Genomic DNA, 25,783 nt, shown 5'->3' with positions numbered 1-25,783 from the left:
AAGAGTCTTGGGCATTCCCTAGGGTCCCAGACTCTGAAAACTCCTCATTTAGAATTATATTTGGTAAATGGTAATAATTCAGTAAACATTAGCCATAAGAAAAAAAAAACATTATTGTTCTCATTATTACTACCACTACTATCACTAGGGATAGCATAAAGGAGACAGTGCCCATTACGAAGAAATTTAAAGACCATGGCCTTTTTTGGGGGTGGGTAACCAGCAATTGAACTCAGAGGCACTTAACTTCTGAGCCCCCATCCCCCACCCCTTTAAAAAATTTTTTTGAGACAGGGTCGCACTAAGTTTCTTAAGGTCTCGCTAAATTGCTGAGGCTGGCTTTGAACTTGCAATCCTCCTGCCTCAGTCTCCCAAGTCACTGGGATTACAGGTGTGTGCCACTGTGTCCAGTTGCATTTCTTCATAAGAAGTCATTTTCAGCTACTCCTTTGTTTAGAAATCTTCTTAATGAACCATCAATACGCTATGGTTCACTAGCTTTTTTGACCCCATATTTGTTTTTATATGAGTTTTTTTTTCCTGTAAAGTAGTTTTATACAGGTACAACACCAATAATTAAATTGCAACATCTGTTATTTGGCAGAGAAAGAACTAAAGATACATGACAATGGTGATTCACCTGTGGGAACAGACAGTTAAATGTTCTAGGGTAACAATGATTCTCTTAGCTTTTCATCTCTCTCTCTCTCTCTCTCTCTCTCTCTCACACACACACACACACACACACACACACACACAGAGTTGTAAATGTTGCAAGATAAAGAGACTGAAATTCTTTTTTGTAAAACAGAGTGACATTATCAACAGGTCAGAAACTGTGTTTTAAATTTAACAAGTGTGAAAAATATGTGGCTTCATTCAGGATATGGGGTAGGGTGATGGGATCAGAAGTCCTATACTGCTATATATAGTGAGACCAAGTAAGTCACTCAAAGCCTTATTTTCTTATATGTAAAGTGGAGATAAGGACTGCCTACTAATAGTCTTTGGAGGATCAATAACACTGAAAAATGTAAACACTATACAAATGGATTTCTATTAACATAAGTTAGAATGTTAACCATCAATGAAAGACAAAATTCAAATTTACCTAAAAGTTAATTAGTTGAGAAAGTCTTGGAAGTATATGGTAGTTCCTATAAATGGGCCTAGATTAAAGTTGAAAATATACAAAAATGTTCTGATATTGAAAATTAGAGAACAGTTTTTAGCTGGGCATCATAATATTTAAAAGGAGCAATCATAAAACTCTAGGTTATTATAGTAGTTTACAACACCATATGATTTCTTATTCCTCCACAATTCTGACATGGATCTATTGAAAGTCCTGATAGGGCCTTGGAGGAGCATTCATAATGAATGGACTACTTCTATTGGGTGGACTAGGTAAATGTCAACAATGGGAGTGATTGACCAAAATAACAAAATAATCCTTCAGGAGTATCCTCTGCTAGTTGGCCACAATCTACCCTGAATCTCCATTTTCTTGTGAAGCTATCAGACTGAGTGATGGGTGATCTTTTATGATGGAATTAAGTCATTGGCCTATGGCACTCATTCTCAAGTGTCGGCATGTATGAGAATCATTACGAAGGGTCTATTAAAACAGGAGTTACTGGAACCCACCCCTGGAGTATCTAATTTTGTGTGGGATCCAAGAATCAGCATTTGTAACCAGTACTTATATGATGCTGCCAGTACACAAACCACACTTGGAGAACCATTGGTCTATTGCAGGGATGGCAACTTTTCTCTATATAGGGTCAGATGGTAAATATCTAAATATTTTGGACTTTGAGGCCACACATGTCCTCTGTTGTTGAATTTTTTTGGGTGTACATGTTTATCAATCCTCTAAAAATATACACATGCACACAAATCTCTGAGGACTGCACAAAAATGGGATTTTGTTGTTCTCTGGTTATGCTTTATACTAAGTTATCCTATATAATGAGGAGTTGTAGAAATAATGGTACAGGTCATTGTCTTTTTCCTGACTTGACAGGAACTATTCTAAAGTTTAACAATTAAACATAATATTTGCTATAGTTTTTTAGAAGCTATAGCCTTACTCGTAATTTCCATCGTGAAATCCTTGTTAAACCATGGGTTATTTAACAGAATAAAGAATTACACACATTGTTGGGAAGTTATTAATCCATGGGTTATTTAAGAGACATGTTATTTTAGTTTCTTAAAATTTGATTTAAGTATCTACTTACTGTGATTTTAATAACATTGTTTGATATTAGGAGACCTGGACTGTATGACCTAGATTCTTTAGAGTTTTCTGAGACTTATTTTATGACTTATTATAGGTGGAAAATTTGCAAAAGTTCCCAAAATAAAAACAGATATTTAAAAAGTACACATTCTGTATTTGTTAAGTAGGGAAGATTATACACTCAAATATACAACAAGCATTCATATGTCTATGTGTCTATGATCAAGTTTGTTCACTGTGCTGTTAAAGTGTAAAATCTTAAGTGTTTTTGCCTGCTTGTTTTCTGTATTTCTGGAAGAGGTTTGTTAAAAGCATTCAACATGTTTGTGGATTTCTTGAGTTTGCTTTATAACTAGGATATTTCACTTTATGTATTTTAAGATTATATTGTTTGGTAACTTTTTTATGTTGTTAGTTCTTAACTGTTATACCTTTGTAGGGGTCCTTTTATGATTAGTAGTATACATCCCTTTTTATATGTAGTACTGCTTTTCACTCAAAGTAATATTTTATCTAATGAAAGTACTGCCAACACAGGATTAGTTTTGGTCCATATTTGTTTTGGATACCTTTTTTATCTCTTTCTATTTCCTTTCCTTCTCCCCACCCCTTCCCCCCTCTTCTTCTTCTTCCTCTCTCTCTCTCTCTCTCTCTCTCTCTCTCTCTCTCTCTCTGAAGAGGGTCTTGCACATGCTAGGTAAGTGCTTACCACTGAGTTACACCCCAGCTCCTCCATCTCTTTATCTTCAACCTTTCTTCACTAATTTAATTTAGTAGTCTCTTGTAGCCTGTAGGTCATTAAGATTTTAAAACTTTAACCTGATAGTTAATGCATACAAATCTGCTTATATGTGTAGCAACTACTGATAAAAGTTGGGATTATTTCTGTTGTTTTCTGTGTTTCATGGTTACTATGTTTCTTTGCTTATCCTTTCCTGTTTCTTGTTGGGAAGATGACTTTTTATTCATTCTCTTTTTCAGTACTCCACTGGTTTGGAAGTTAAACATTTTATTTCTATCTTTCAGCAGCTACACCTTCACACATGCTTTTTGCATATTTTTCTTAACATAACAATAGAATGTATTTTTGACATAAATATAAAAGCATGGAAAATAATATGTTTTAATTTAGTCCCCAATACTTCCCCTTTCTCTCTTTCTCCCACCCCCTTGTCCCTTCCCTCTACTCTACTGATTTTTCTACCATTTACTTATAGTTTTTTTAGTGTCTTGTAGCTGTACATGACGGTGAGATTCATGTGGTATATTCCTGTATGTACATAGGAAAGTTAGGTCAGATTCATTCCACTGTCTTCCCTATCCCATCTCTCTTCCCTTCCTTTCAATCCCCTTTGACTACTCCACTGATCTTTCTTCTATTCTTTTTTTATTCCCCCATACCTTATATACAAAAATATGAAGTTAATATTTCTATGCTCATCTAAACAATACAAGTCCTTGTGATGTTTTATCTCCATTTCCCCTATTCCTATAATTATTGTTGTTATTGATTTTTTCTTCACTACTTTGCCTACCTATTTCTTTGCTTTTCATTGCTTCTTGCATCTCACTGTTTCCTTTCTGCATTTTATTTACTTATTAATGAAATAGTCTCATATTTACTTTACCAGCAATGAACTATCAACCTATGCCTGCCTAAAACTTTTACCTTTACTTTTGAATACATATTTTCAGTGGGCAGATATTTCCCTCATACTTTCTGAAAATTACTATTTCCTAGCATCACTGCTACTGATGAGAAATCAAGTACCAAGTCTGATATTTGTTCAAAGCCCTAGAAAAAGAAGAACAGACCAACACCAAAAGTAGTAGAAGACAGGAAATAGTTAAACTCAGAGCTGAAATCAATGAAATTGAAACAAAAGAAACAATTCAAAAAATTGACAAAATAAATAGTTGGTTCTTCGAAAAAATAAACAAAAAATTGATAAACCTTTAGCCACACTAACAAAGAGAAGACGAGAGAAAACCCAAATCACTAAAATTCGGAATGAACAAGGAAATATCACAACAGACATGATTGAAATACAAAACATAATTAGAAGCTATTTTGAAACTCTATACTCCAACAAAATAGAAAATTTCGAAGACATCAACAGGTTTCTAGAGACACATGAATTGCCTAAACTGAACGAGGAGGACATACACAATTTAAAAAGACCAATTTCAAGTAATGAAATAGAAGAAGTCATCAAAAGCCTACCAACAAAGAAAAGTCCAGGACCAGATGGGTTCTCAGCTGAGTTCTACAAAACTTTTAAAGAAGAGCTCATTCCAATACTTCTCAAAGTATTCCATAAAATAGAAGAGGAGGGAACCCTCCCAAACTCATTCTATGAAGCCAATATTACCCTGATACCTAAACCAGACAGAGACACATCGAGGAAAGAAAATTTCAGACCAATATCCTTAATGAACATCAACGCAAAAATTCTCAACAAAATTTTAGCAAATCGCATACAAAAACATATTAAAAAGATAGTGCACCATGATCAAGTGGGTTTCATCCCAGGGATGCAAGGTTAGTTCAACATCAGGAAATCAATAAATGTCATTCACCATATCAATAGACTTAAAGTCAAGAATCACATGATTATTTCAATAGATGCAGAAAAAGCATTTGATAAAATACAGCACCCCTTCATGCTCAAAACACTAGAAAAAATAGGGATAGTGGGAACATTCCTTAACATTGTAAAGGCCATCTATGCTAAGCCCATGGCTAATATCATTCTAAATGGTGAAAAACTGAAAGCATTCCCCCTCAAAACTGGAACAAGGCAGGGATGCCCTCTTTCACCACTTCTATTCAATATCGTCCTTGAAACTATAGCCAGAGCAATTACAGACCACAGAAATTAAAGAGATACGAATAGGAAAAGAAGAACTCAAACTATCCCTATTTGCTGATGATATGATTATATACTTAGAGGAACCAGGAAATTCCACCAGAAAATTTTTAGAACTCATAAGTGAATTCAGTAAAGTAGCAGGATATAAGATCAATGCACATAAATCTAAGGCATTTCTATACATAAGCGATGAATCTTCAGAAAGAGAAATTAGGAAAACTACCCCATTCACAATAGCTTCGAAAAAAATAAAATACTTGGGAATCAATCTCACAAAAGAGGTGAAAGACCTCTACAATGAGAACTACAGAACACTAAAGAAAGAAATTAAAGAAAACCTCAGAAGATGGAAAGATCTCCCATGTTCTTGGATAGGAAGAATTAATATTGTCAAAATGGCCATACTACCAAAAGTGCTATACAGATTCAATGTAATTCCAATTAAAATCCCAATGATGTACCTTACAGAAATAGATCAAGCAATTATGAAATTCATCTGGAAGAATAAAAAACCCAGAATAGCTAAAGCAATCCTTAGCAGAAAGAGTGAAGCATGGGGTATCGCAATACCAGATCTTCAACTCTACTACAAAGCAGTAGTAACAAAAACGGCATGGTATTGGTACCAAAATAGACAGGTAGATCAATGGTACCGAATAGAGGACATGGACACAAACCCAAATAAATACAATTTTCTCATACTAGACAAAGGGGCCAAAAATATGCAATGGAGAAAAGATAGCCTCTTCAACAAATGGTGCTGGCAGAATTGGAAATCCATATGCAACAGAATGAAACTAAACCCATATCTCTCACCATGCACGAAACTAAACTCAAAATGGATTAAGGACCTTGGAATCAGACCAGAGACCTTACATCTTATAGAAGAAAAAGTAGGTCCAGATCTTCAACATGTTGGCTTAGGACCAGACTTCCTCAACTGGACTCCCATAGCACAAGAAATAAAAGCAAGAACCAATAACTGGGATAGATTCAAACTAAAAAACTTTCTCTCAGCAAAGAAAACTATCAGCAATGTGAAGAAAGAGCCTACATAGTGGGAGAATATCTTTGCCAATCATACTTCAGATAGAGCACTAATCTCCAGAATCTATAAAGAACTCAAAAAACTCTACACCAAGAATGTAAATAATCCAATCGACAAATGGGCTAAGGAAATGAACAGACACTTCACAGAAGAAGATCTATAAGCAATCAACAAACATATGGAAAAATGTTCAACATCTCTAGTAATAAGAGAAATGGAAATCAAAACCACCCGAAGATTCCATCTCAGCCCAATTAGAACGGCGATTATCAAGAATACAAGCAACAACAGGTGTTGGTGAGGATGTGGGGAGAAAGGTACACTCATACATTGCTGGTAGGGCTGCAAATTAATGCAGCCCCTCTGGAAAGCAGTGTTGAGATTCCTTAGAGAACTTGGAATGGACCCACCATTTGACCCAGCTATCCCACTCCTTGGCCTATAACCAAAGGACTTAAAATCAGCATACTACAGAGACACAGCCACATCAATGTTCATAGCTGCTCAATTCACAATAGCCAGATTGTGGAACCAACCTAGATGCTCTTCAATTGATGAATGGATAAAGAAACTGTGGTATGTATGTATATATATACACAAACAAGGGAATATTACTCAGCCATAAAGAATGATGAAATTATGGCATTTGCAGGCAAATGGATGAAATTGGAAAATATCATGCTAAGTTTGATAAGCCAGTCTCAAAAAACCAAAGGATGAATGATATCCCTAATAAGTGGATGATGATACATAATTGGGGTGGGAGGGGTTAGTGTTAGGGTTAGAGTTACGGTTAGTGAGGGGGGAAGAATGGAGGAAGGAAGGACTGTATAGAGGGAAAAGAGGGGTGGGAGGGGTGGGGAGAAGGGAAAAAAATAACAGAATGAATCAAACAACATTACCCTATGTAAATTTATGATTACACAATTGGTATGCCTTTACGTCATGTACAAACAGAGAAACAACATGTATCCCATTTGTTTACAATAAAAAAAAACAGGATAAAAAATTCCAATATTCTAGATACTGAATAAGTACCTGTATAAAAACTTTAAAACTGTCTATGAATGTCCTATGTTAGCTGTGAATATACAACAGTACAATGGGAAAGGAAAAGTTTCTGCAAATTATGGTCCAAGTAATCAGGACAAAGTAATAATATAAAAAATGTTTATTCCTAAATGCCAAATCACTAGTCTAGACAAATTCAGCTAAAAGTAGTTTTGATTGAAATGTAGCTACTTTTATGCCTTCCCCTCTTTGTAAAATGGCTATAGTGGGGAAAGGTCTTTTGGGAATTTCTGTGAACTCTTTTCACTCTCCTAGAGATTTTATCAAATCAAATTATTCTTAGAGATTCATTTTCAGTAATGAAAAATCATCCATGCACTGTACTACCCAGAGCACACAATAAGGCTGGGGATGTGGCCTCAGAGCACTTGCCTAGCATGAATGAAGCTCTTGGTTTCATTCCCAGAACTGAAAAAAAAGGATAGCAGATATGATAAGCAAGACCACCAGTCTTGTGTAACCTTTTCAAATGACTATGTCATAAAACAAACTCACATCCTAGAAATTACAGCATTCTAGTAACAGATGGTTTAAATTTTTAAATATCACTAAACATTCAGAATGAGGACATATGAAGAATAGGTATCAACAACTTAAAGATATAAGACTAAAATTAAAAGAATGTTTGCTGGTTATTATAGAAAGTCATTACTGAGAAGAAAGATTCAAAAATAAGGAGGTCTACCAATTCTTTATCCCAACACAATGTACCATGCATGGAGACATGTATCATGTCTCCATGGGAAGTTATAATCTTATATTCCCTATAACAAAGGCTTGAAATTTTTAGATATGCAATAAGGATAAAAATTGATAATTTCTTTTTAAAAATTAATTCATTTATAAATTGACAAATAAAAATTGTGTATGTTTATGGTGTAATGTTTTGACATATGTACACAATATGGAATGGCTAAATCAAGCTATGCAGCATACACACTGTCCCACACACATCATTTCTGTCTGGTAAATACTGTTATTACCTTATGTCACCATGTTGGACAATAGGTATCTTGAACTTATTCTTCCTGTCTGATGAAAATTTTGTATCCTTTGATCAAGATCTCCCCAACCTCTTCCCCACATACAATTTCTGGTAACCATGATTCTAAGAGGAGTTCAACTTTTTTAGATACCACATATAAGTAAGATCATATAGTAATTGATTTTCTGTGCCTAGGTTATTTCACTTAACTCAGCGTCCTCCAGGTTCATCCAGACTGTGGCAAATGACAGAATTTCTTTGTAAACAGTTTTCCATGGTGTATATATACCATGTTTTCTTTATACATTCATCTGATAAGTTCTGAAGACTTTTTCTTTTATTCCAATCATGACAACTTTAAAATGATTGACCTTAAGAATGTTAAAGACAGAGAAGAATTTAAGAAAATGAAAGTATCTGCCTGTCTATTCTTTAAAGGCATCTTTGCTTGGGGTTAATAACTCATTAATGATGAAGACTAATTTGTGATCACCCACCATCTGCTAGCCCAAAATAGAGGTGGTATTGCAGATGAAAAGAGGTGAAGCCTGAACTGGTCCCTCATATGGTTCATAATCTAGACACTTATGCAAATTATCCAATAGTACAGTTACATTTTAAATGTCAGTTTCCTTCCATCCTTCCATTCCAGACAGGGTGGCTGATAAGGACAATCCCTGTTTTATGCACCCTTTTATCTACATGGGTTCCTTCCATTCACTGCTGATCTTCCTGGACTTGAAATTTGCCTTTTTTGTAGTCTATGCTACTAAGCACTTTTCCCCATTCATCCTCAGAAATAAAAGGTATTCCTCAAAATTGTTGCTTAATTTAAGAAAGACCAAAACAAACAAACAAACAAGCAAAAATAGCTAAGGACAAAGTAAAGATATTTTGAAAACTAAGAGTTTACTACAACACACCTCATCAGGGGAATTATACATTATATGAAATAATGATTCTAGATACAAGACTGAAGAAGAAACTGAATCAAATTATTAGTAAATATATGGTAAGTAACAAAATACTGACACATGAAACAACCATAATAAATTGGAGGAGATGACAAATTTGAGGACTCCAGTTAGAGCTAAACAATGAATGTATCTTCTAAGGAACAGAAAAGAAGAAACACTTCTAAGCTTACATAATCCTGACTGATGTCAATATTACAGAAGCAAAAAGAAAAAAGAAAATTAGAGGTCAAGTCAAGAACAAACATGCAAAAATGCTAAAAACTTGGTAATCTAAATATAGTAGCTTATTCTTAAAACCTGATCAATATAATCTACCATATTAACAAGCTAAAGAAGAAAACCCAAATGAAAATTTCATCAGATATAAAAATTTTTATATCTAAAGAATTTAATAAAATTCAATCATCAAACTTGATGGGAACAAATCAAAGAACCTCAAACTAGGAAACCAAGAACAGAAGGAAAAGATCATGCTTAATAGTGACATATTCACCACTGCTCTATTCAACAATGTTCTAAAGGCTCCAGCTAGTATGGAAATAGAAAAGAATGGAAAGATGTAAGAAATGGAAAGAAAGAAAACTGGCAGTATTTCATAGATTTCATAGAAATCTCAAATTAAATAGCTACAAATTATCAGACTAAGGGGTAATAGGCTTTGGAATTCAATATTAATGTATAAAAGTCAAATGCATTTTGCAAAAACTAGCAACCATCATTTACAAAATAAGTTTTAAGACATATCTTTTATATTACAGTAGCAAAAATAAAATATGTATAGGACCTGGGCATAAATATAACAAAAGATGGGTTAACCATTATGGAAAAAATGTTAAGTCCTTCCATAGAAGGAATTTGGTAGGCAGATATATACTCTAGGTTCGTGGATAGAAGTACTCTACCACGATAAGGTCAGCTCTCTCTAAACTCATCTTAGGATTTAACACAATTCCCTTCAAAATTCCATCAGAAGCTGTTTTTTGTTTTTGCAGAAACATGATAAGATAGTCTAAAATTTATATGGAAGAACAAAAGGTCAACAGGTGCCTGAAGAAGTAATTTTCATGGTATTGGAAACCAAATGGCCCATGAAGATATGAAAAACTGCTCAATCTCATTGGTATTCAAAGAAATGCAAACTGAAACCACAATGAGATAGCTAGTCTAGCACCTCCATCAGATGGGCGAAATTTTTTTTAAGTGGGAAATTTTAGGGTGTGGAAAAACAAGGACACTAAAAATACTACTGGTTAAAATGAAAACTTGTAGAATCATTTTGGAAAACAGTTCAACATTATCTAGTAAAGCTGAACATGTGCTTATTCTGTGGTCTACCCATTTCATTGCCCAGTACAAACCTTGGAGCAGCAATTCTCAAACATCTGACTTTAGGACCCCTTTTATACTATGAAAAATAACTGATGATTTCAAAAAACCTTTTTTGTTTATATGTGTTATATTTATTACTACAATATTAGGTATTAAAATTGAGAAAAAATAAAAACGCGAGAACACATAAGTACACACTCAAGTTCTTTGGTTGAATAGTAAGTACAGGTTGTTTATGTTTTATACATTCTGCAAATAAAAAATTTCAAAATTAAAGAAATTAAAAAAACAAAATCAAAACAAAATTAAGAGTACAAAAAAGTTATTTAGCAAGAGAAAATTATTTAATAGCAATGGAAGATACCACAAAGCAATAGGTCCTTTTGAATATATTCAAAAACTACAAGAAAAGTAAGAGACATGAGCAAAAAAGTCCATACCAATATTAAAATCCATACTAACAAAAAAGTTTAAACTATAAGTGGATGTAAATATCTGAAATGTTTACCACAACTAGCAATCAAATGCAAACTAAAAGAATCATCAGTTAGGAAATCACATGAAATATGTAGTGAGACTAATACTCTCCTACAGGACTAGTAGGAATGAATATTGGTGAAAGTTCTCTGGAGGGATTTTAACACATATTATCAAATGTGTCAAAATTACCTAGGAAAACAATAATTTGATTTGAATCTAAAGGAAACAATCTGAACTTCAGCACAAAAAATTATATTAACAAAAATCTGGAAATAATCTAAATGTCCAAAAAGGGATTACCTAAACTAAGTGATAAGAAAACTACCTTATTTATAGACCCAAATAACAAATATTAATACACAATGTTGTCTACCTTATAAATTTGGGGAAATAAAGATCATGTCAATGAAAATATAACACAAAATTATATAGAGTGGCTTTTTTTTAGAATTTAACATTTATTTTATTTATTTATTTATTTTATGTGGTGCTGAGGGTTGAACCAGTACCTCACCTGTGCTGGGCAGGTGCTCTGCCACTGAGCCACAACTTCAGCCCCAGAGTGGTCTTTTAACTCTACTTTCTTAAACATATAAAAAAATGGTCTGGGGATGCGGTTCCGTGGTAGAGTGCTTGCCTAGCCTGCACAAGGCCCTGGGTTCAATCCCCAGCACTCAAAAACCAATCTAATCTTAAATGTATAGAAGAAAAGACTGAAAAATGTATCCATTGCTAGAAGAGCTGTCTATGAATGGCAAGCTTATAGGGGCTGGTAGATATTTTTTGGTATCAACCAAATTCAATTAAACAAATTCATATATTTGTAAAGTCACATAATAAACTCAACCAACCTCTTAATAGTTCTCCACCCTCACTTTAAAACACACATCACTTGGGTGTCCAAGGATTTCAATACTATATACTCCCAATATTTTTAGCGAGAGAACTTGCTATTGCTTCCTAAACATGCTCCATATTTTTTCACCTCAGTCCCTTGGCTCAGACTATTTGACCCACGTAGATAGCTTTCTCTACCTGGACAAATTCTACCATGTTTCCATAGTCATGAGAAACACTACCTGGGTCAGTTTTCTGTTACCCTAACAAATATCTGAGAAAAATCAACTTGTAAAGAGAAAAGGTTTAGTTTTAGTTCAGTTTTGAAGATTCCAGGCAATGATTGGCCTGGTTGCTTTTGGGCCCAAGGCAAGGCAGCACATCATGGTGGGAGCATGTGGTGTAGCAAAACTGCTTACCTCAAGGCCAAGCAGCAATAGAGAGAAAGAGAAAGGGATGGGGTCCCATAATCCACTTTATGGGCATACTCCCCAATGACCTAAAGACATCCCAGTAGGCCCTACATCCTAAAGGTTCCACTACCTTCCAATAGCACCACCCTGGGAATAAGCCTTTATCACATGGATATTTGGAGGACACTTAGAATTCAAAGTATAGCACCACCTTTTTTTTTTATAAACGTTCTTGTAACTCTGTGTTTACCCAGACATCAAACAGTAGTTATTTTTCCTTGTCTTTGACTATCACAGAGAGCATTTTAGCACTCTTATTACTCAATATAATTTGCCTTAAACTTAACGGTTGTCTCTATTTTAATGCTTCTATTAGATTGTAGTATTTCGGGAAGGGTTCTATTTTTCTTTAACTTTTTCTCTAATACTGACACACTGCTTCCCAGAATTAAGCATATAATGAGTACTTGAGGATCTGAATAAATTATTATCACAAATGGTTAGTCTCTTGTCTTGTGCACAAGGAGTATAAAGAAAGAATGGGCAAAGTTTCTCATTTCAGACTGAGCATGGAATTTTTCACAGTAACAAAGAGAAAAAAAAGGACAATTATGGACCTATATTTTATTCCTTTTGTCAAATTAAAATATTCCCATCATTGGTAACAGTTACTATGGGCACAAAAATTTGTTTGGAATTCCTAGGAACCTACCTCCAAAAAAGTTTTTGGATTATAGATAGTACTTGAAGTGATAGGCTTGCAGATAATACACATTTTTCTTTTGGAAAAACATCATGTTTACGTAAGTCTGCCTTAAACCTCTTATGAAACAAAATATTGTTAATGACAATAGAAATTGTGAAAGACAGAGGAAGAAGGAAAGTGGATGTTCTAAACACCCAGGTTAGTTTCTAAAGAGCAAACTTAAAAGGGAGAAGGTAGGTAAGTTATAAAACTTTTTTTAACCACTTTGCAAGTCCACCTTTATCAGATATTACATTTTGGGAAACAACTGAACCTTTAAGAAAGTCTTTGAAGATTTCAATTTTGTTTTCCATTTAAGTCTTTAAATTAATATTTGCAATTGCTGTGCAGATAAATTACACACATTCATACCTACTCAAGTGTGTATATTTAAGGATAAAACCCTCCCCATTCTTAATGCCACATAATACAGTGCTTTACATTTTCTTTTTTTTGGTACCAGAGATTGAACCCGGGGAGGGGGGGGAGGCGCTTAACTACTGAGCCACATCCCCAGTCTTTTTTATTTTTTATTTTGGGACAGGGTCTCACTAAGTTGCTTAGGGTCTCATTACATTGCTGAGGCTGGCCTCAAACTTGCAATCCTACTGCCTCAGTCTTCCTAGTTGCTGGGATTCCAGGCATGTGCCACCATGCCTGACACAGTGTTTTATTTTGAAATAATGCTTGTGTTGAGATATATTGTGAGGACTGCTCTTTGTTAGATTTTAGTGGGAAAGGGAAGCCAGTTGGGACAGTTCTTAATTCATAATTGGACTATTCTTCCAATGCATATAAGTATTGCTGTATTCATTCAGGGTATGCACTGAGAACTCTACTAGGTATTCAGAGGCAAGTAAGATATACAAGACTTCTCCCCTCAATTTCTATAGGTTGCTACAGAACTCATATATAACCTATTTGAGGAAGTGAAAAATAAACAAATATACAAGACAATTACAGGTTATGGTAAGAGAAGTAAAGAAAATAAGCAGGGCAGGGAAGCTATTTAATAATCAGTGAAGGCCTCTCAGATACATTTAAGCCTCAGAAAGTATAAAAGGACCTAGCCACACACTCTAACTGGGGAAGAGCCTTCCAGGCACAGTAAAGAAGTGGAAAGTTCCCGAGATGGAAACAGACTCATTCTGTTTGATGAACACAAATGAGGCAGTATAGTCATGTTTTTCAAACTGTGGGTCATGTTTTAGATTGTGATATCAAATTTGTGGATCACTGAATTTTTTAAAAGGACGTCAAATAGTAAAAACATCAGAGTCACATGGTTTCAGAATAAGTATTCTTTAATGAACTTTTGCTTCAACTATGTGAGCACGTACATGTGTTACTGGGTTGCAATGTATGTTTTTTAATGTAGGAAGTAGTCAAATCTGCACTAAGCAAGGAGAGAAGTAAGAGGTAAGGATGTAGGGGTGGGCAAGAATCAGATGATGTATGGTCTTGCATTGCAGGTCACCATGAAGATTGGGATTTTATTGTACATGCAGTGGGAAGGGGAGTGACGTGATCTAATTTGACATTATGGCATTGCCAAAAAATTACTATAGTGAATTTCAGAAGGCCTGAGTACTAACTTTGGCCAAGCCACAAACACCAGGGATTTTGAGTAAATCACTTAATCTCCCCATGCCTCAATTTCCTCATTTTAAAAATGACAAGGCTGAACCAATATGGTCTTTAAGATCTGTGTATTGCTAAATTTCTGCCTATCTTCTGTTTCTTCCTTTGGGCATAAGTAAATGACTACTGACAGCGGGGTCACCAGTTCACTAGGTTTAGTTCTGAGTTACTTCTTAAAATACTATAAATCATGTAACTGTAAGAAAGCAATTTTAGAATTATGTCTTTACTGCAACCAGCTATGTTATTTGAAATGAGATCTCTGGGCTAAAAGTGAATTGAGCACTTTTGCAACTCTCTGGTGCAAAGTTTGGAGAGTGAAGAAAATTGGCAAGGAGGCATGAAAAGATTTAGTGACCAGGCTATTTGGAACAGATTTCCTTATTTGTTCTAGGTCATCAACTGATACATAATCTAGGGCAGTTTAAAGTTGTAAGAAACTTCTGCAGAGCACTAAAGTCAAGATGTGCAAGCTTAACTTCTTTAAAAGAAACCAAAATGACTGTTGAGACAAAATAGAGAACTTATATGTTAAGTTCCTGTTAGACAGTTTGATATATACTTCTTCATTTAATCCTCCTAATTTATTTGCAATTCACAGATATGGAAATGGGTTCAGAATAGACATGTAAGCTATTTAGTGGCAAGGTCAGAAATAGAAACAATTCTAAGGTAGGCAACATATAGATCCTTTTTTAATTCCATATTTATAACTTATCCTGCATGTTTTAAAAAACTATTTGATGAGTATTAAATCATCAGTTAAATACCTGACAACTCAAGCGTCGTGACATATGGACACAGAATGTTCAACCAATAAATCAATTCTGGACTCATAGGAACTTTGCTAGGTATAGTATGAGAGTATAAGATAACTTGTTCTAGCACTGGAAGGCCTACACTGTGGGTAGCGTGCTGTGTTGTATGAAATGAAGTTAGGCAAAATATCAAAGAAACTGGCATATTCAATTAAGTACACGTCAACAGTACTATGGCAGTTTCCAGATTCATTTTCTCAGAGTGTCACTGGTGAAAAGCTAGTAAAGGAACTGTGAAATGGCCAGTGTCGCAAGCCTGACAAGTGTCCTACAAGTTCTATAAACGCGAAGAGATGCTAGAAAATCACCGATTTCCAACTTACATTAACCCTTTAAAGGAAGCATCAGACGACCACTCTTGTTTTGGAGAGCAAAACCTTTGAAACGTGCAGAGTACAGGTCCTGTGAGAGTCGAAATGGTCCTTATACTTCCCAAAGAGACACCCACTAACACCCTAGCAAAGTTGGGGATGCTCATTGTACACCTTTGTCAACCCCGAGGACGCAGAGCTCACCTGTCACATACTCAGCTTCAAACCTTCGCCGGGTCTCAGAGATGAGCTTGGCTTTATTCTGGGCGTTATTCTGGGTGAGAGACATGACAGGAGCTTAGATACTTCTTGCACCAGCCCACTTACCCTCAGCCCAGCCCACCTGCACCCCGGAGAGCGGCCCCAGGCTTCGGAGGTGGTTTCCGAGTCCAGGGAGCCAGCAGCGGTGCAGTCGGCTCCTCACCTCGGCCATGATTACGGTTGTGGATGTGACTGCACTTGCTGAAGCTGTCACCTCTTCCACCGCCGCCGCCAGAGTATCTCATCACCGGCCAGTCAGGCCCAGAGGTAGACAGGGAAGGGCGGGAGGGGGAGGTGGTCGCGTGACACCGGAAGGCAGACGGAAGTGGCGCTGCACCAGTCTATCGGAGGCAGCCGCCTGGGCTTGGAGGAGGGACAAGGCTCGCAGCCTGGGCCCCATTCGCTTCTCGCTCGAGCCCCACCCCCGACGTCCCCCCGCACTGCGGTCCCGCCCCCGCCAGCAGCTAGATCTGTGGCGCTGCCCCCGCCGGCTCCGCCCTGGGGAGCTTGGCTGGCCATTCGCTTTCACAACACTCCCTGGAGGTTCCGCCTCCTCAACCTCCCATGGCAACCGTCTCCCAGCCCACTTGGTACGCTCCGCCTCCTCTGTATTCCACGCAGCCTCCGCGCGGGCTCTCCCAGAATGCAGCGCGCTGGCGGGAGGTTTGGAACTTTGGGACGCTGAGCCTGCGTGGGTCTTGGTGAACGTGCCTAAGTTAAGGTAAGGTAGGGTCTGCTCCTTTCCCTACCTCCCATCTTCGCGTTGTGGGAGGCCGACTGGACTTGCACCCCTTGCCTTCACTGTGCGGGAGAGCAGGAAGGAAACTGGCGTCTCGGGGCCTAGATCTGTTTTCAGTGGAAGGACTGGATTTTAAGTGCTTGCTGTATTCTGGTATTATCTGAAAACTTTCTTCATTCCTTCAACTTCCGTCCTATTTGGGGTGTGAGATACTTAAAAGAAAAATTATCGTTGAAATCTTTAGACTCAGTTATGTAAAGTAAAAAGTGAAAAACATCTTTTCGATTTAATTAAAGTAGTTTTCAGCGGGAGAGGTGAGCGGTTCTGCCACTTAGGGGACATTTGGCAATTTCTGGAGACATTTGTGGTTGTCACAACTCTCACTACTCCGGGAAGCTGATGCTACTGGTTTCCAGGGGGGCAGGAGCCAGGGACGCTGCCAAACATCTTGCAGTGCACAGGACAAAAGACAGTGACTAGCCAGCACAAAACATAAGTAGTGCCAAGGTTTGAGAAAGGTTTGGATTTATGAAGTACTAGAACAAATTTTAGTTTCCTTAGTTAAAAGCCTGTAATTGAAAGGAAATCATTGTGCATACAATATTACCTTTCTTAAAACTTGAAAGGTACTGAAAACAACAAAGAAGTTGTAAGAACAGTCCCCCATATTTGCATCATCCATAGTCACCCATTTTAATATGGCACTTCAGAGTCTTTTGCCCCACACTGTTTCTTATATTTACATTCTTTTCTGGGAAAAAAAATCAAACACATTGTGTAAAAATGGTTTGAATACATTTGTAAAGACTATTTCAGCTGGAATGTACCTCAGTGGTAAAGCAGTTGTTTAGCTTGCTGGAGGCCCTGGGTTCCACTTCCTGCACCACTAAAGTAAATAAATAAATTTAGTTATAACTGAAGTCTCCTTCTGGTTCCACTACCAGACTCTGACATCCATCCCCTTGTCTGGAATCACCAGCCATTCAACATTTGGCATAAACTGTTTAGTTTTGCTTTTATATTTTGGACCACACTACCTGGGTTTGAATCTTAGCTTTGGCACTTTTTATCTGTAGGCCTTTGGGAATATCCTGAAATTCTGTGCATCAGTTTCTCATCTTTAAAATGAGATAGTAATATTTCCTATGGCATAAGGATGTCATGAGGAGTAAATGACTAATCCAAAGTGCTTAGAACAGTATCTGGCACTCTTCTATGAGGAAAAAAAGAACTCCCTGCCACTATTCCCAGAGAAAACACTTAAAGAATATAGCAATTTTAAAACGAAAAGTATATAATACTGTTTTATATATTTTTCATTTCTATAAATACTACAGTATATCTTGTCTGCAGTTTCTTTTTAAATTTATTTTAAAAATAATTGATCATAAACAGTTTTAATGCATTCATTTTAATGATTGTGCAATAAGCCATCTGTATTTATTCATTGTCCTATTGATGGTAATCAAAAATTTTCTTTCTTTTTTTCTATTTTGTGGTATTGGGAATTGAACCCAGGGCTTCAGTTGTGCTAGATAAGCACTCTACCACTGAACCATATCCTAATTTTTATTTTATTTGGAGACTGAGTCTTACCAAGTTGTTCCAGTTGCCTGGAACTTGGAATCTTCCTGCCTCAATCTTCTGAGTTGCTGGAAACAAGTTATGTGTCACCACACCACACATACCTTTTACTTTTTTATATTATAAATTATAGTGCAGTGGACATTCTAGAGCAACATCCTTATTCATATGTGACATTATTTCCCTGGATTTGTATCTAGAAATTAAAATAGTTGTATATATGCATTTTGGTTTACTGCCAGTTTATATTCCAAAGTCACCTCTCCCTTTTATTACTCATAATTATCTCCTAATTGTTAGCTTTGTTTCCATTATAACTTCATTCACATCTTCAGCACTGTCACCAAGGTCTTTATAACACAGCAATACAATTTTGTGGTTTCTGAATTTGAAGTCTTTCAAAGGATTATCGTTGTTTGTAGGAGAAAGTTAGAAGTCCTTAGTATGATGTTGAGCTCCTTCTTTAATTTAATGTTTAATTCTTTAACTTAGTAAATCACCATTCCCCCACATACACGGATATTTTAGGCGTGTTAGATAATGCTGGGAAAGGAAAAGGGGAGATCAGTTCTGGGTAAACTCCCAAGAAATGTTTAATAAAGGGAAAACCATTTTAATGGTGAACATATTTGGTAAACAGCTTAATTTACTTAACAATGCCATATATATGGGTAAAAGGTATCTGTCAACATTATGTTCATAAGATTGTATTCAGTATTAGTAGGTGCTGTTTTTGGTTGGGCATCTTAATTCTACGTCTTTTTCTGGAGATATTTTTCCTTGCTTACAATTGATATGGTTTCTTACAGACTTTTTTGGATTTCATATGCAGATATTATATTGCTCTTATAGGTTGTTCCTGAACCACAACGATAGTTTATTTAGAGTTTTGAAATGTATAGTGCCAAAATGAATTTATAAGCATTAAAAGGAACACTATGTTCATTGAGGGAGGGGGTTAGTAGAGAAGAGTGGGTAAGGGAAATAAGTTTTTGCCACCCTACTATGTTTATATTAACATAGGTTACAGTCATTCTTGGTATCCCTGGGTGATTGGTTGCAGGACCCTCACACACAGATACCAATATCTGTTAATGCTCAAGTCTGTTATATAAAATGCCATGGCATTTGTATATAATTTACACACACCCATCTACTTTTAATACCTCTGGATCTTATAATATTTGTAATAACTCATGCAATGTAAATGCTACGTAAATAGGTGTTACACTCTTATCCGTTAGGGAATAATGACCAGAAAAAAAGGTATACATGTATAGTACAGACTCAGTTTTTTTCTGGAATATTTTGATCTGTAGTAGGTTGACTTTACAGATGTGGAACCCATGGATACAGAGAGCTGACAATATATGCAAATGCTATGCCATTTTATATAAGGGCCTTGAACTCTGGTGGGTTTAGTATCTGCTGGAGGTCCTGTGAGCAGTTCCCCATGGATACCAGGGGTTGACTGTACTCCAAAATTTAGCAACTTCAAACAGCACATCTTTATTATCTCCTAATTTTTGAGTGTTAGGAATTTGGGAGCAACTTATCTGGGTGGTTCTGGCTCAGGTCTTGACCTGGGGTTGTAAGATCTGCTCTCAAGAAGGCTCACTCATATGGCTTTGGCAGAGGTCTCATTTCTTTGCTGGTTTTTGGTAGGAAGCCACGGTTCCTTGCTGTGTGTATATCTCCATGGGACTGCTGTGTGGCAGGTGGTGTCCCCCTGTGCAAGTGATCTAAGAGGTGAAAGAGAAAACACATTGTTCCTTATGATCCATTCCTGGAGTCACACAGTTCCTTCTTTCTGCCCTATTCTCTGGGCTGGAAGCAAGTCACAATATCCAGCCCTCCCTCAAAGGGAGGCAAATAAGTGACACTTCTTGATGAAAATTGTAACAAAGAATTTGTGAGCACATTTTAAAACCACAAGTGATATATTCGGAAATGAGATAATAAGATGGGACATCTCCAACTTGAAAATAAATGCTAATTGAATCAACTTTTAAGTAGAATTGCCTCTGTAAATCATAGTCCTTTCTGTAAAATGTAGGCTACATTGACTTAAATTTTAGGTTATGGTTTATAGTGATGCATTTTTCTAATTGAACTATTCATAGATTTTTATCATGAATAAATAAAACTTGAGCTTTTGGGTTTTTCTTCTCATTCAAGGGAATACAATCCTATTTACTTGTAAATGATCTAGTTTTTAGATGTTTCGGAAACAGTTGAAATTCCTGGTATACATAATGGTGCACAAGTAGGAGAAAGGTATGAAGTAGAGTTATTTATTGTGGAGGGGAATCTTCATCCACAAATCCTTAAGTATGTAACTATTCTTTCAGTGTTTGGAAGGATAGATACTATATGGGCCAGAACTAGCCATGATGCTGATGCTGATAGTGATGTTTGCAGTTAACAGTTGTTGAGTACAGTTGTTTCCTCTTATACACAGCTGATATATTCCAAAATCCCTAGCAAATGCCTAAAACCATGGGTAGTAGTAAGCTCTATATATACTATGTTTTTTCCCGTATGCCTTGCTGCTTTGTCATATAGTACCCAAGTTAACCTGTCTTCATATTTTATGTTCTAGTGCCTCCTTTGCATCCCTGCTCTTGAACTTTGGGGTCATTATTAAGTAAAATAAAGGTTACTTGACTGTAAGCATTTGGATAACTGAGATAGCTACTAAGTAACTACACAGTCAGAAACATCTAGATATGCTAGACAAAGGAATAATTCACGTCCTGTCCTAGATAGGAAGGAGTGGGACAGCATGAGATTTTATTACTTTACTCAAAACAGTGCACAATTTAAAACGAATGAGTTGTTTCTGGAATTTTCTACTTAATATATTCAGGTCACAGTTGACCATGAGTAACAAACTGCAGTACCTATGATTAGGGTTACTACTGTACGTCCTATTTAACAGGCTCTATTTCAAGTGCTTTGTATTTAATTCTAGTACCTTGTGAGGTGGAATTTTTTTTTGGTACTGGAGATTGAACCCAGAGGCACTTAACCACTGAACCACATCCCCAACCCCCACCTTTTTTTACATTTTAATTTTTTGTATGTTCTTTTTGGTTATTTTATTTAGAGACAGGATCTTGCTGAGTTGCCAAGGCTTTCTTTGAACTCACGATCCTCCTGCCTCAGCCTACCCAGCCTCTGGGATTACAGGCATGCGCTATTGCACCTGGCTAGGTAGATATTATTATTATACTCTGTATAAATATATTATTATATTTATACAGATGTGGTTGTGAGGAATGAAGGGGTTAAGTAACTTGCCCAAAATCACACATCTAGCAATAGGAAGACCCAGATTCATACTGACTCTCTAAGCTTTTTCTGCTTAGTTTATGGTAAGCATTCAGTAGTGCTTTTAAACACTATCAAAGGAGTGATTCAGTATGTGTAGCCATATACTGAAAAAAGAGAGAACATCCTTTTTTTAAAAATATGTGTTCAATTTAGGTGGTGTTCTTTTGATTTTTATTGTATTTAACTAATTCTCTCCAGTTACCTTTTTATAACCAGTTTGTTCAGAAGAAGAAAATGGATGCCAGGTCAATGTGGTAGTTAAAAGTGTAGACTCAGGAGTCAGAGGGCCTTTTTTCCAAGTCTAGCAGCTTTGCTGATTAGTATTGTAACTGTGAATCCTTGTTGCAACCTTGGGAAGTTGTCTTATCTTCATTAAAATAAGTTGTTTGTATTAAAAAAAAGATAATAAGAATACTTATTTTATTTTATTTTTGGTACTGGGAATTGAACCCAGGGGCACTCAACTACTGAGCCAAATTCCCAGCCCTTTTTATTTTATTTTTTGATTTTGAGAGAGTGTGTCACTCAGTTGCTTAGGGACTTGCTAAATTGCTGAGACTGGCTTTGAACTTGCCATCCTCCTGCTTCAGCCTCCTGAGCTGCTGAGATTACAGGTGTACCACCACACCCAGCAGAATACTTATTTTTTTAAATTTTATTTTTAAAAATTTTTTTATTTGTTCTTTTTAGATATACACGACAGTAGAGTATATTTTGACAAATACATACTTGAAGTATAACTTAATTATAATTAGGATCCCATTCTTGTGGTTGTACATGATGTGGAGTTTCACTGGTGGTGTACTCATATATGAACATAGGAAAGTTATGTCTGATTCATTCTGCTGTCTTTCCTATTCCCATCTCCTCTCCCTTCTTTTCATTCCCCTTTGTCTCTTTCACTGAACTTCTATTCTTCCTTCCTCCCAGTTTGTTGTGTGTTAGTATCTGCATATCAGAGAGAACATTTGACCTTTGTTTTTTGGAATTGGCTTATTTCACTTAGGATGGTAGTCTCCAGAACCATCCATTTATCAACAAAAGTCATAAAGTCATTCTTTTTTATGACTGAATAATATTCCATTGTGTATATATACCACATTTTCTTTATTCATTCCTCTGTTGAGGGGCATCTAGGTTGGCTCCACAGCTTAGCTATTGTGAATTGAGCTGCTATAATATAAACATTGATATGGCTGCATCCTTGTAGTATGCTGATTTTAAGTCCTTTGGGTATATACTGAGGAATAGGATAACTGGGTCAAATGGCAGTTCAATTTCAAGTTTTCTGAGGAATCTACTGCTTTCTAGAGTGGTTGCATCAATTTGCAATTCCACCAACAATGTTTGAGTATACCTTTTTCCCTACATCCTTGCCAACATTTATTTTTACTTGTATTCTTGATAATTGCCATTCTGATAATGAGATGGAATTTCAGTGTAGTTTTAATTTGCATTTCTCTAATTGCTAGAGATGTTGAGCATTTTTTCATATATTTATTGACCATTCCTATTTCTTCTGTGAAGTACCTGTTCAGTTCCTTAGCCCATTTATTAATTGGGTTATTTGTTTTTTTGGTGTTTTTTGAGTTCTTTATCCTGGCGAATGTTCTGTCTGAAGTGAAGACAGCAAAGATTTTCTCCCATTCTGTAGACTCTCTCTTCAGACAGAATCCTTATTTATTTTTTTGGTACCAGAGATTGAACCGAGAGGTGCTTAACCACTGAGCCACATTCCCAGACTTTTTTTTATACTTTATTTATAGACAATGGTCTCACTGAGTTACTTAGGGCCTTGTGAAGTTGCTGAGGCTAACTTTGAACTTGTGATCCTCCTGCCTCAGTGTCCCGAGCTGCTGGGATTACAGGTGTGCACCACCATGCCCAGTGGAATACTTATTTTAAAAGAATAGTTGTAAGCATTAAATAGTGCCTGTATTGTACCTGGCATATAGGAAGCAAGAATGATTAATAATTCTATCCATTATAATAAATTGTATTAATCCTCAATTTTTCCCTACTTTGAATGAGAATAATGACTTCTTTAGGGAATAAAAATTCATTGTTTGTAAAGTAAGATTAATTTCTTATATTTTTTCAGCCTTGCTTTAGTCTCTCCTGTTTTCTTTCTGGGGTTTTATTTTTGTCATAGAGCCTGTATAGGCTCTTTGTCTTCGGGAAGCAGGAGCCTAAGTACCTGGACTGTGAGAAGTCTAATTCGGGAATCACCATATTTTGATAGAGCCAGAGCTTCGTGACAAGTAAACTATTGATTAACTGACTTGTCATTCTGTATGGGCTAAGGTGAAAATAGAAAAGAGTTGGTAGGTTTAAAACACAGAGAGAAGTAGAACCCTTAAGAAATTCCCTGAGCCAGAAAGAATGTCTGAAGTCACTTTTAATAGAGCATGTAAACCTTTAAATATGCGCTATTAACACATTCAGGTATCTTTTTTTGATCAGTTAGTAACATCCTAGCAAACTCTTTACAGGATGTATAGAAATATTATTGGGGATTTTCTTTTCTGCCAAGTGTGACATTGTCATGAAAGTATGTAGTATAAAAAGCTAAAAAATGCTTAGTGAAATTTATGGTTGCCTGTGTGATAATTTTCTAACAGAAATGTGTTTCCTTTTCAACTCTGCCTACTTCATGGCAGTTTTTCTCATTTATTTTTTAGGATTAAAAGCATCAACTGGAATCAATTTGCATTGAAAAATTGGATCAGCACAAAGACTTGATATTGTGGAATGCCTAGTAAACAAGCCATGTCATCTAAAGAACAAGAGAGGCTCTTGTGTTACAATGGAGAAGTCCTTGTTTTTCAGTTGTCTCAAGGAAATCTTGCAGATAAAGGGCCTGCAAAAATATTCATATTGCATGTCAAAAGAATGGTGTTTGATAGAGAAACAAGAACATTTGTTCTGAAGTCCACTGGGTTCTTTAGCATGAGGAAAGAATATTCTCATTTAAAAATTATATGTTGCAATTGTGTGTCAGATTTCAGAACTGGAATTAACCTCCCTTACATTTTGATACAAAGCAATAAAAATAACATTTTCAAATATTTTCTACTGTGTCTTCACAGTAACAATAAATTTGAAAAGCATTTGACTTTTAAACTAGCCCATGAGTTGAAGGAGAGCATAAGGGTTCTTAATGGCCCTTTAGTTTTATGGCAATATGTCAACACATTGTACTGTATCTCTTCCCACACTCGCAAAGTTATGAGTGTGTTGGTTAACTTTTCCTCTATTGAGTGGGCAGGCGAGATTGAAAATCTAGGTATAGTGTTATTGGGACTAACAGAATGTGATTCGTCTGAGAAAGAATGCAACCAAAAGCCTTCAGAATCAGATTTTGAAATTCAGAATACCAAATTTTGTGTATATTCTCTTGAAAGTCAAGAAGTATTAAGTGATACTTATATTATTCCTCCTGCTTATAGCAGTGTGGTAACTTGTGTGCATGTCTGTGAAACTGAGATTGTCAACAACCAGTTCAGAATATCTCTGATTGCCCTAACTCGAAAAAATCAGCTGATTTCATTCCAAAATGGAACTCCTAAACGTTTGTGTCAGCTTCCATTTGGAGATCCTTGTGCTGTTCAACTTCTAAATTCGGGTGAAGGGAACCTCTTTTTCATTGTATCATTTAGGTCCAATGATGCTTGTGCTGTTTGGAAAAAGAACTTTCAGGTACAGTGTTTAATCTCTAATAATTCAGTTGGTGATCTGGTACCTTTTAAGCATTTCTGTGCTTCATGGAGTTCACCCTGGAGTTTTATTAGCTAAGTCAATTTTTGTAGTTCTGCCCTTAAAATGTAATTGTCACATTATTCTTTTTTCTTAAAGTTAGCTGAATACTACCTGATAATTGTTTGTCTTGCCATTATGAGTTTGGAAATATATAAATACATAATTATAATGATTATGTATTTCTTTGTCTTTTAACATAACTATTTCTAAATTTTATTAATATAATCATGTCAGAAAACCTAGGTTAAGGGAAATACAATAATTGCATTTGATCACTGCTACTTAGCACGTAAGACAAAAAAGTAAATATGATGGTTTTGTGATTGAAAAT

The 25,783-nt window shown here is 36.0% G+C and overlaps 2 protein-coding genes across 2 annotated transcripts in view; one reads left to right on the top strand and one right to left on the bottom strand.

Moving 5' to 3' along the window:
- Mospd2 (motile sperm domain containing 2) overlaps positions 1–16,340 on the bottom strand; it is a 45,852-nt gene extending 29,512 nt beyond the window's left edge. The window contains exons 1-2 of the mRNA XM_047536953.1: positions 16,198–16,340; positions 15,978–16,047 (exon numbers count right to left, since the gene is read on the bottom strand). Of these exons, the coding sequence (XP_047392909.1) occupies positions 15,978–16,047; positions 16,198–16,206 (79 nt within the window). The 5' untranslated portion in view covers positions 16,207–16,340. The remainder of the gene's footprint in view (positions 1–15,977; positions 16,048–16,197) is intronic.
- Positions 16,341–16,673: 333 nt separating this feature from the next.
- The window catches only part of Fancb (FA complementation group B), a 36,168-nt gene continuing 27,058 nt past the window's right edge, over positions 16,674–25,783 (top strand). The window contains exons 1-2 of the mRNA XM_047535101.1: positions 16,674–16,755; positions 24,375–25,392. Of these exons, the coding sequence (XP_047391057.1) occupies positions 24,445–25,392 (948 nt within the window). The 5' untranslated portion in view covers positions 16,674–16,755; positions 24,375–24,444. The remainder of the gene's footprint in view (positions 16,756–24,374; positions 25,393–25,783) is intronic.

This window comes from Sciurus carolinensis, chromosome X (genome assembly GCF_902686445.1).
Source record: "Sciurus carolinensis chromosome X, mSciCar1.2, whole genome shotgun sequence".
NCBI lineage: Eukaryota > Metazoa > Chordata > Mammalia > Rodentia > Sciuridae > Sciurus > Sciurus carolinensis.
This window is presented reverse-complemented; position numbering and strand designations above follow the sequence as displayed.